We start from the raw sequence: 11,107 nt of genomic DNA, 5'->3' as shown, positions 1-11,107 counted from the left end.
TGTATTATTTCGCTGACGCTCTTCAACACAGAATTTATAGGGAGATGGGAAAAATGTCATTTACTACTGGAGAAATGTCATTTTGTTGGAAACAGTCTCTCTATCTCCACAAGGTAGGGGTAAGGTATGCGCACATACTACCCTCACCAGACCCCACTATGTGGGATTATACTGGATATGTTGTTGTTGTTACTGGAGAAGAAGATATTGAAGGATATTCTAATGATATGGAAGGGTACGTTTAATATGGATATAGAACTTGCTGAATTTGCAAAGAGGCCATTGTATGCCTACCGTCAAGCGACTCAATTCACTGGAATACAAGCCATCTTAGACAGTATACAATAACAGCAAAAAGGGTTCAGTTGATTGATCTTAGTATTAAAAGCAGGTCACAGTGGACAATATTTATGCAAGTTCTTGCTGATTGAGACGAATGCCCACTCGAGCATCTCAAAATAAGTGCTGTTGGAAGGTCTAAAAAGAATAGCAAGAAATTCAACATTTAAATGTATCTTATTGCTTCAAAACAGTTGTTTCAGAACTGAAGAATCTTACGACAGATTCCTTTGAAGTAGAGGCTAATGAAGTCGTCGCAGTATACTCAGATACAATGCTTTCGACTATGTTAGCTTGGCCTAAGAACCTGGAAGCTTTGATATATTGAGCTTATTAAAAGCCTCAATCCTTTCATAATGGTGGTCATTGAGGGATCGGAGTAGCAAATTTACCAAATTTTATAGATTCTTTCGATGAGTATTTAGCTTAGTTTAGTCCTAATGCTGGTTGTTTTGAGGTTCACTACCAATATGTGGAGGATTTTACATACAAAAACTCATCAGAAGTATGATCACGTATATAAGTAAATTCTTCTTCTCTATGGTATTATTCATCTGATCAAAGCCGGAATGAAATGCACAGGTAAATCCCTACTTTGTTTTTCTTAACCTTTAACCTCTTATATATAGAACATGTTCTTTAACCTTTTTACTGGGTAATGAATTAATGTTTGTTGTGAGATTTACCTGTAATTACCTTATAAATGACAATTGTATAGATATTATTTACACCTAAGTGCATAGAACTTAAACTCTTTAAGAAATAATACAATGTGATAGCAACTAATATTGAACACTATATGCTTTCAAAATTGCCAGAGCAAGAATTTCAGCATTTGTATTCTTGGGATCATCGAGCAACCTAGTGAAACTGCAAATTTAGTATGAGGTGATTAAAAAAAATTATTCGGCTATCTCTTCACTCTTCAGGCATATCCTGATATTAGATTTAGAGTGCAGAATGCTTTAAGAATTATTCTGCAAAACTCTGGCTAACAATCTAATCAATTGGAGCCGCCATGATAGTTATTGACTTCTTGTCGCGAGCTTCTGCTGCTGATTGATTTCTTTATGACTCTGTTCTTCATCATGTAAATGTATATTAGAATCATGATAGTGAGTGTGGTGAAAATAACTGTGATTACATGTTAAATGATAATGCATTGTCTGCTTGAGCAGTTTTTCAATGCCAATACTTTAAGTAGGAGCTGAGGGTGAGCCAGTATTACATATTCTAAGAAAAAATCTTGGGAATCATGGATTCTAGTAATGCCAGAAATATGGAGAAAGCGAACAAACACGGTGATCATGCTGAAGAGAAACAAGAATCTCTAGAGCCATTATCAGCTCCCACAATTCAGATGACCCCGATGTTATAAGACTTCATCCGCCTCCGTCAGAAAGATACTTCAAACATTTTGTAAATTTTGCAGTCCTAAACACAAGTATGATCTGACTCATCTTTTTCTTACTTCTCCGGATAAACAAATTAAATGGATAGAAATTTCAAAACGCATTTAATTAGTAGCTTGATTGATGCTTTCAACTTAATAGCACAAGCTATAAAATGACTAACCGATAACTATAGCATAAGAAACGAATTTCTTAGCTTGCTTAGCTTGTGAGATTGATTGCCTGCTGCAGGTTCTTTAGAAAATTAACAATCCCATAAAAACTAGAACGACAAGAGGGGTTGCTCAAAATGGTCAACACCCCCACCTACAATCCAGGGTCATGAGTTCGAGTCATCAAAGGAGCAATATAGCTCCAACTAAGGGGGATCAAAGGGGAATTACGAGGGAGGGGAATAAAAGAAAATTCCAAAAAGACAAGAACTCAAAAGCAATGGGGAGACTAGTTTAACACTAAATGCTAGGATCTCATAGGCTTATAATCCAAATCGAATACACAAGTCAAAATGACTACCAGTTTAAAATAACAGGTATTTAAAATTTTCTTAATGGGAAGAGACTTTCTATGTAATTTAGAAAGCGTTGGATGTTGCTCTCCTTAGGAAGCTCCTTGATACTTAATGCTCTCCAGCTCTTTTCCATGACATCATAACACATATAAGAATTTTCCAGTCTTGAGTTCATAATGAATACAATCTGCCCATCACGGGGCGTGCATGATGATATAGTACTAATTAATTGTATGTCGTAACATGAAAACTGAATGATATGATTCTTCCATTGTTTTTTTGGATTATGTTCTAAAATCCACAAGAAGATGTGTCCACATGTGTGTTTTTCATAATCCATGACTGCTAGTTTACCCTTCATCTCCATCAACTTGTAATCATGCGAGTTTTTCCACGATCCAACAATTTTAAATTTTTCAGATTTAACATCAAATGCATCTATAGCAAGTTGACCCTTATGGTAAACAAATCGATAAATAACTCCACTAATACAAACCCCAGGCATGCATAGAACACGAGGATAAATACTTTTAATCTCTCTCCATAATTTGTCTACGCCTAAAGTTAAAATCCAATATTTATTGTATCCTTCTCGAACATGCTTAGTTGTCAAAAGAACTTTGTACTTCTTTTCTTCTGATTCAAAACCTAATGAATAGTTACACTGAACAAAGTCATTATTTAGGTTGGGAAGAAATCTTACTTCTCCTTTACTGGGATTGAAAATCGCTGCAGGTCCAGCAAATGTTGGTCCCCAAAAGCAAAATAAACCATTAACGTAATCCAAACCAGAATATGCAGGGGCATGGTAGTAGAAATCATCAATTTGAAGAAGGGAGGCAGAGGCTCTTCCATCTTCAATTTGTCCAGTAGTGTAAAAAACTGGTCTCGTTTCGTGCGAAAAGAACTCTGTTCCACCAGGACGGGTCATAGAGCGACGTACATGGATATTCAAAAAATCGGATTCGGTTGCAAGGGAATTACAAAATTTGGTAACACATTTGAAACGCACTAAAGATTTAACAGGAAGCCACGAGAATATTTCATACATGATTTCTTGAGGAATTGACAGTTTTCTTCCCGTAGAATTCATCTTCTTCTTCATTGGACGCCTTGGCGTGCGGCTGAAGCGAACAGTGATGGAATGCCTCATTAGTGTTTTCACCTCTCCTTTTCCTTCTAAAACTTTTATTTCCTTTTGGTTTGCTTATAAAAACTACGAAAAAGATGCCAAAAGCCTTTAATTTACACTTTGTTTGGATCATTGTTTCTAATCGTTTTATAATGTATTGTATTGTATTGTATCGTATCGTTTTATAAATACAATGTTTGGATAGATTGTATTGTTTGCTATTGTTAAATAATACTTTGTTGTTTTGTTTGACTGTATCGTACTGTACTGTATCGGAAAAGTTGACTAAAATACCCTCAATTGTTTAAATATTAAATTTATTAAAATTATGCATAAAAATAATTTTAAAAAACAAAACAGAAAAAGGCAAAACACCTTAAGAAAGCAGAACAAAGGAGCGAGAAAGAAGAAGGCAAAACGAAGGAGCACAACTAATTAGGATTGAGCTAAAAGCAAATTAGAAGAAAAAATAAAACAGAAGGCGGCAAAACATCTTTAACGTCGGTGGCATAAGTTCTTGAAAAAAATAAAGTAGGTTATAAGTTGGAGATTTGGAGTTAAAATAGAAAAAAAGGTAAAGGGTAAAATAGAATTCTGGAGTAATAAGTTAGGGCATAATTGAAAAGAAAAATAGGAAACAATCCCACCACACCAAATCGGTTGTTTCAAAAAAGAGGACTTTTCATTGTTCCGGACTTTTATCAATTCCCTTGGCTTTCGAATTTAAAGCAATGAATCAACTTGAGTTTGTAAAAGAAACTGGAAAATCAAGTCAAGTATATCGAAATAAGCTATTTTATGACGCATCATTGCCTCATTGGATAATGACGAGGAAGCTAACTGGACAATAACATCAGTAACAAAGCTAGAAATTTCTCCAATGGTGTTAAAATTTGGAAAAAGTAAAACAAAAATTCCCGAAAAAGGCGTTCAATGTATGTTATATACCGCTAAATCCTTATATTTTACATGTATACACAATATAATTTTTAGACGAAGGATGATCAATCGACCAGTCGACCACCTTTAGCAGAACGTAACTTCGACATGGTGCTGAGTTGACAGTTACATAATGCTTACATGGACAGTGACGTGTCAACTTACTGGATAATTATAGACTTGATAAATTAGCTACAGAATGAGATATAAAAGCAGCCATTAATGCTTGCATTGGGCAGACTGTCTACGTGACTACATCACACCCCTTGGGATGCGACCCTTCCCCAGACCCAACGCGAATTCAGGATGCTTTGTGCACCGGGCTGTCCTTTTTAAAAAAAATTGTTTTACTTCAAGCTATAAACGGAACAAACAAATAGGGGTGAACATCGATCGGTTCGGCTCGATTGTGATTGTTATCGATTTGGCATATCGATTATCGGTTTATAAATATGCTAAACCAATAACCGAACCGATAAGATAACTCAATCTAGATTCTAGAGGAAAGAAGCAATGAATCATAGTACGTGTGTATTGTATAAAGAATAAGATAAACCTTTCTTTCTGTGTCGACATTCGATCACGTTTCCCAGATATGCTGGTTGGATATACTTTCAGCAATGCATTGTCCCACAAAATAAAATCCCAAGTTTATCTACTAAGCATAATAAAATGGTCTCTATCAAGAAGCATTTCTCTCTTTCGGTCTTGATCATTGGCTTAATAATTGAACAAGAATTTTCCAATATCAACGGAATGTAAAAGCCTTTTGCTTTTTCTGGATCTAAAGTCCTACACTTGTGACTCATGTTTTTATTATAGAAATCTAATACAGCTTTGTTTAACGTTAGGACAACTATAGGATTAACTTCCATTGTGTTGGTGAAGTCAAAGCTAAAGCAAGAGCTGAGAGCATCTCCCCTCAGAGCAATTGCGTTGCGCTGACATAATTTAGCAAAAGAGAAACATCCAAATTCAAAGTCTAGGAGATCATAATATAGGGAGAAACTTTACATGTTGCGTAAAATTGTTGAGTGCTGCAGATCTGGATACAGGACAATATACAAATCAATGATAGCATAGATACAGTTGATAAATCTGATAATACGAGCTGTAACGATCAAATGACCCCAGGTTCTTAACCCCCTCAAAGATTTATGACTGTTAGATGGTGGTTCCATTCTTTTCAAGTTCACGTTGTCTGGCTCTTTCCATCTTTCGCTTACGCCATTCTTCCAGAACTGTATAGTTGCAGTAAATGAAGAACAGTTTAATTGTTGAAGGAACGTGTTTAACAAACAATCATACAAAATCATGATTTTAACTGTGTACCATCTTCGAGGGATAAAGATTTGTGCGTGAGAGAGGGAAAAATCACTCTTCGAAGCAAATTCTATCTGAAAATTGGTATTGCCACCCGTTTGGTTTTTTTAAAGCTCCTAACAGTAGATTTAGCATTCTTAACAACTAATGCTTCTGAAATGCAATCAAGAACATTTTTAAATAAACGCCAAGCCAAGGGTAGGAGCAACACTCATCCAGCTGGTGTGCACTGTCGATTGAGTTGAAAAGCTTAATCGAGCACATGAAATACTGAGAGCAAGAAGAGAGTACTAGAAATTATTACCAGAATAGAGGCATGCCACTTTTCAGTCATGGAGTTCGATGCATGAAATTAAAGCAGCAGAAACATTGGCAATAAGTAGATGAGTAAATTATCTATGCTATAGATGCATTGCCAGCTCATACCATTTTCTTGGCCATGCTTGTTTCTCATAACTAACTATTGGTTCTCATACGCATGATGGATAACTCATGAAGAAAAATATACAGGACTGGAGAAGCTCCTGCAAAACCGTCTGTCACTCTATTGTATGCTCCAAGCACATGTGAGAGAAACAAACAACAATGTCTTCATGAATTTCCCTGGTTAAGATGCTTATGGCGACCAGTTGATACATACCTATTAGTCCCGAGTTTTTATGAGAACTAACATGTAAATTACCAACGTAATTTTACCTAGATTAGGAGATGTAATTTTGCCAAAAACATGTAAATTACCGACACAATAATGTACGTACTTAGTATAAATGCCCATTCAAACTTGAGGGAATAATCAGACTTAACAATTCTCTCAATCATCCTTTCCTTATTCTTCCTAGTGTGGCTTTTTAGAATACTGGATAAGACAAACTACTAAGTCATATATTTCCTATATCACAAGTCAGTCCTCCTCCTCTCCAAGTCTACTCATGTCATTCTCGTACTCCTACTAACACCCATGATAATTCTTCACATGATACATGTATGCTGACAACTCCTGATTACTCGTACTTTAACCCTCACCTGCTCGACATTAGCAGATACCACCACTCTGTCCGTTTCAATTTATGTGAACCTATTTCCTTTTTAGTCCGTGCCAAAAAGAATGATCTCTTTCCTTATTTGGTAACAATTTACTTTTATGCAATGATTTATAGCCACACAAAATTGATCTGCCTCATTTTACATAAGTTTAAAAGTCTTATCTCTTTTCTTAAATTCCGTACCCAGTCAAATGGGTTCACATAAATTGAAACGGAGGGAATAATAATCTAACAGTTGGTACCAGAGCCACCCATAGTTTGGGATTAATTAGTCTTGGGTTTCACAATATATATATATATATATATATATATATATATATATATATATATATATATATATATATATATATATATATATATATATGCGCGCGCGTCTATTTCGAACAGTGGTACAGCGTAACAAAAAATTATTTTACGGCTGTTTTGGTTTAAGAACTTGCTATCAGTAGCGTCGAAGGAGTGCGACGATGCATGATGAAACAATTTTAGATTTCACTGTTTGGAATTGTATGCATGACGGCGGCGGTTCTAATGGGGTTTTCATTGAAGCATTGCTCTAACGTAGTGTTTTTAAAGATGGACTTATATTTGTCCTCTAATTATAACTGATTGTCCCTTTTATTATGTGAAATCCTTAACTCACAAATCTATGCATTAATTATAAAATTTAAAGTTACTACCACTCTAAGAAACGTGGAATGCTTAGTCAGAATTAATCTGACTTGTTTATGAGATTCCTCAATTTTCATTTATTAGTTGATCAAATGCTTTGGTTTGTGTTTGATCATTATAATGGTTATGCTTGTTTATTGGCGTACTGTAATATATTAATGCAATAAACTATTGTTGAGACCTATTTAATATTAGTTAGAGAGTGGAAGAAATTAATATTCAAAAGGTTTAGATGTATGGGCGTAATTTATGTCACATGTATATGGTATTATTTAAATAGGAATTTATGATTAATAAATAGTTTCCATCAAAGCGGTCTATTTATTTGGAGTCATTGAAAATTCTTAGAACTTTATACATGTGAAAAATATTATACATGGATTTAGATCTATGATTAATAGATAGCTTTCACTAAAGTGGTCTGTTTATTTGAGTCATCATAATATTCTCAATGCACCATGTCTAAAATTGTCCTATATAAGTGTACACTAGTGTTGGAGGTTTTCCTTTGGATATTAGTGACGCTAAATTAATTGATGAGGATAGATATTGTATTTTCCACCTAAAGGAGGAACATAATATCTAGAATTTTCATGTGTATAAAAAAGGACATTTTGTTATAGCAGGAGGTTTTGTCTCTCTTACCTAAAGGAAGGATACAACGTATGCCTTGTACTATTTAATGATGTGGGGAGAAGGTTTTGTATCTCTTGCCTAAAGGTGAGGATTCAATGAATTCCTTGGACTCCTTGGTCCTTAAAGGGGAGACAGTTGTATCTTCCACCCAAAGGAAGGGTGCAATAGATGTATTTGACTCTTTTAATTTATGTGTTCATGCCCATATTTTTATCTAATTTTTGTGTTGTGTGCTTATACACCTGTTAACAACATGACTACTCAGTTGAATTCCATTGAAACTCTGACCAGTAGCAGCTACAAGAAGTGGAAACATGATGTTGAAATAATATTAGGTCTGATGGGCCTGGACTTTGCATTGGCTGAATCGAGACCTGCTGAATCTACAACACTGCTGATGAAAAGGCTAAGTACGAGAAATGGATGAAGGCTAACAAATTGAGCCTTATGATCATGAAGAGATCCATTTCTGATCACATAAAAGGTGCAATTCAAGGATAATGGAAATGTAAAGAATTTCTTGAGAGTCATTGGATAGAAATTTGTCACTCCCCAAACCTGGGGAGGCGTGGCTGGCACCCGGTGCCTCATTGGCCCGAGCGAACCACTCTGCAACTTTCTTTTTTCTTTGTAACTATCATGGGCCAACATGGCCACAACTCGGTACAAGCGTAAGTGGGAAAAACACTATATCACTAAATTATTTTTCTTAAAACAAGAATACATATGGGCCGTCAAGGCCTCTAACATACTGTACAAAATGAACCTCTGTCTACAAATCCTCTAAGATTATTTGACATCAAATGGGACAGGGTACCGGCCTACCAATAAGTGTAGCAAAATTCTGACGCGATGACTCATAGACTCGGCTGCCCTCCGAATGAGGTGGAGTCTTACCGATCCTTCGCTGAATGTCGATGTCGTCTACTGTGAGGGATGGTCAAACTGATTATCTATACCTGCAGGCATGAATGCAGCGTCCCCAACAAAAGGACGTCAGTACGAATAATGTACTGAGTATGTAAGGCGAACCGAAACATAACAGTAAGTCAACATTAAATAAAGACATGGAAGAAACATGGAGTAAAGGACTCAACCTGTAAGTCTGGATAGCTCTGTAAATCATGAAATATTTGTAGTATCATGCATATGCGTATAAATGTCATGTAATGCATAGGTTTGTACGTACATAACATCATCAAGCCTCTGAGGGCATCCCATCATATCATTTCAGCCACTGTGTGCAAAATCATCATCGTATACCAGCTGATCAGGTGGTGATGCGTATATAACGCCGTAACCTTTTCCCATATCCCATATACAATATATATATATACATATATAGGCGTATATAACGCCGTCTGGGTCATGGGTAAATGCACATGTAAATGAATGCAATGCATGAGAAGTACGTTAATAAAACTTCTCGAAACGTCATAAGATCATTATACCTCTGATTAATATCATGAAATAAACTTTTTTCCAACTTACGTATTTTTCTGAGACCCATGAACAGAAGATGTAATAATAACACACATGGGAATACAAGAACATAGGCACCTCTAATACTTCTATGAATAGAGTTATTTATGAAAGCTGTGCGTTTGCTCGTTTCGTTTGTATCATTTGGATCATGCCAAAAAGAAAGAAGGAATAGCCTTAACATAGCTAACTTGGGTTCTCCAGTATCCATGTTGCCATAATCTAGAGCAGCAGTACTGCAAAATCTTAAATTGATACCTCAATTCCCAGGCCAACCGAATGAATTGTTTTCTATCATAAACCTGGAGTATCTTTACATGTTATAGAGTATAATCCAGCAACCAATACATCCCATAATCCAGCCTAGTAGCTACTTTGTTAATTGGAGAATCCCAAGTCTTTAAGTATTCTGAACTTCTGAAAAGATTGGCTCTTGTTATTTTGAAATATAAAAAAAATTGTAGAAAGCACATCTTTAAAGTGAGAGATACCAAAACACAAGAGATGTTCACAAAACTTAACAGATACTGAGCCACAAGAAAATAAATGGCTTTGTTTGTTATTTTTGTGCATAAAGAGGAGCTTCAAAAGAGCTCGTTTAGGAGATATTTTAGCAAAACTGATCCTGATGGCTCATTCACCAAGTCATTGAGGAAAAAAAATGTTGCTTTTACAGCGATGAGATCACTAACTCCAAAATTGGATTTGAAGTTGAAAAAGCAAGCCATATTCTGTTTTTTTTTTTTTGGGGCGACAAATTAGTATTTCAATTGTCTTTCATTTGGTACTGATCCGGAACAGTCTTACCTAGCCAACTCGGGAAAACTATTAGACCTTCGTAAAAGAACACTACCACCTATTGACCTTTCCAATTTAGATAAGTACTCAGGAGAGACTGCAACAGCAACTTTATGATCAAGGAGTAATGACATACCAAATGTTATTCTCCACTTCTTTCTGCAGGGTCTCAACTACTGTTGATCAATTCCAGTGGTTTTCCCCGTGACAGATAAGGGTGGGCGTTCGAGCAGTTCCAATCCGAAATTCAAAAAATTTAAAAATTAAATCCAAAATCCAATCCGTAATTCGAATATCCAAACCAAAAATCTAAGAAATTCGGATTTCGGGTTTGCCCAAACTATGTCCATCCCTAGTGACAGAGATCTAACCTTGCCACCTAATACAATGACTGAGGAGTCATACATATGCTCTAAGGGGTGCTGCCACGTGGGGGTGGGGGTGAGAAATGTTAATCTTTATTCACTTATTGGGTAATTAGGTAGTGTCTCGTTACCCGGTAATTAACCAATTACCTGCATAATTAAGAATTATTTCAAATTACTTAAAATTCTACTTATTTTTCATACACTTTATACATCCTACTATCATGGTCGCGTGATACCATATAAAATAAATACATACACTATTATTTCATTAAAACATCCATGTAAAAATACATATACTTTCTCAACTTATATTTTTCCTAATCTCAAATAAAGAGTAAAATTTTCGTACGCTTAATTCTTAAAATTATAAAAAAAGATAACCTTCTTTTCTTGTGAAAAAAAAATAATTCATATACTTACAATAAAGAAAATCTTATAAACGTTTCTCATATTAT

General features: G+C 35.4%; 1 protein-coding gene across 2 annotated transcripts; it reads right to left on the bottom strand.

The window, feature by feature from the left end:
* Window positions 1-1,122: 1,122 nt before the first annotated feature.
* Window positions 1,123-3,434, bottom strand: LOC109220898 (F-box protein At5g65850-like). 2 transcript variants are annotated; one of them, XM_019385366.1, is made up of 2 exons: window positions 2,963-3,434; window positions 1,123-1,420 (listed from the first exon to the last, which is right to left on the bottom strand). In XM_019385366.1, exons 1-2 carry the CDS (start codon window positions 3,410-3,412, stop codon window positions 1,343-1,345), a joined length of 528 nt encoding a protein of 175 aa, XP_019240911.1. In that variant the 5' UTR covers window positions 3,413-3,434; the 3' UTR covers window positions 1,123-1,342. The 2 variants fall into 2 exon arrangements, with proteins under 2 accessions (XP_019240911.1, XP_019240913.1); XM_019385368.1 differs by having other exon boundaries at window positions 1,123-1,415.
* Window positions 3,435-11,107: the final 7,673 nt, after the last annotated feature.

This window comes from Nicotiana attenuata, unplaced genomic scaffold, assembly GCF_001879085.1.
Source record: "Nicotiana attenuata strain UT unplaced genomic scaffold, NIATTr2, whole genome shotgun sequence".
Taxonomy (NCBI): Eukaryota; Viridiplantae; Streptophyta; class Magnoliopsida; order Solanales; family Solanaceae; genus Nicotiana; species Nicotiana attenuata.
Note: the sequence above shows the minus strand (reverse complement) of the source record. Positions and strands in the feature narration are given on the sequence as shown.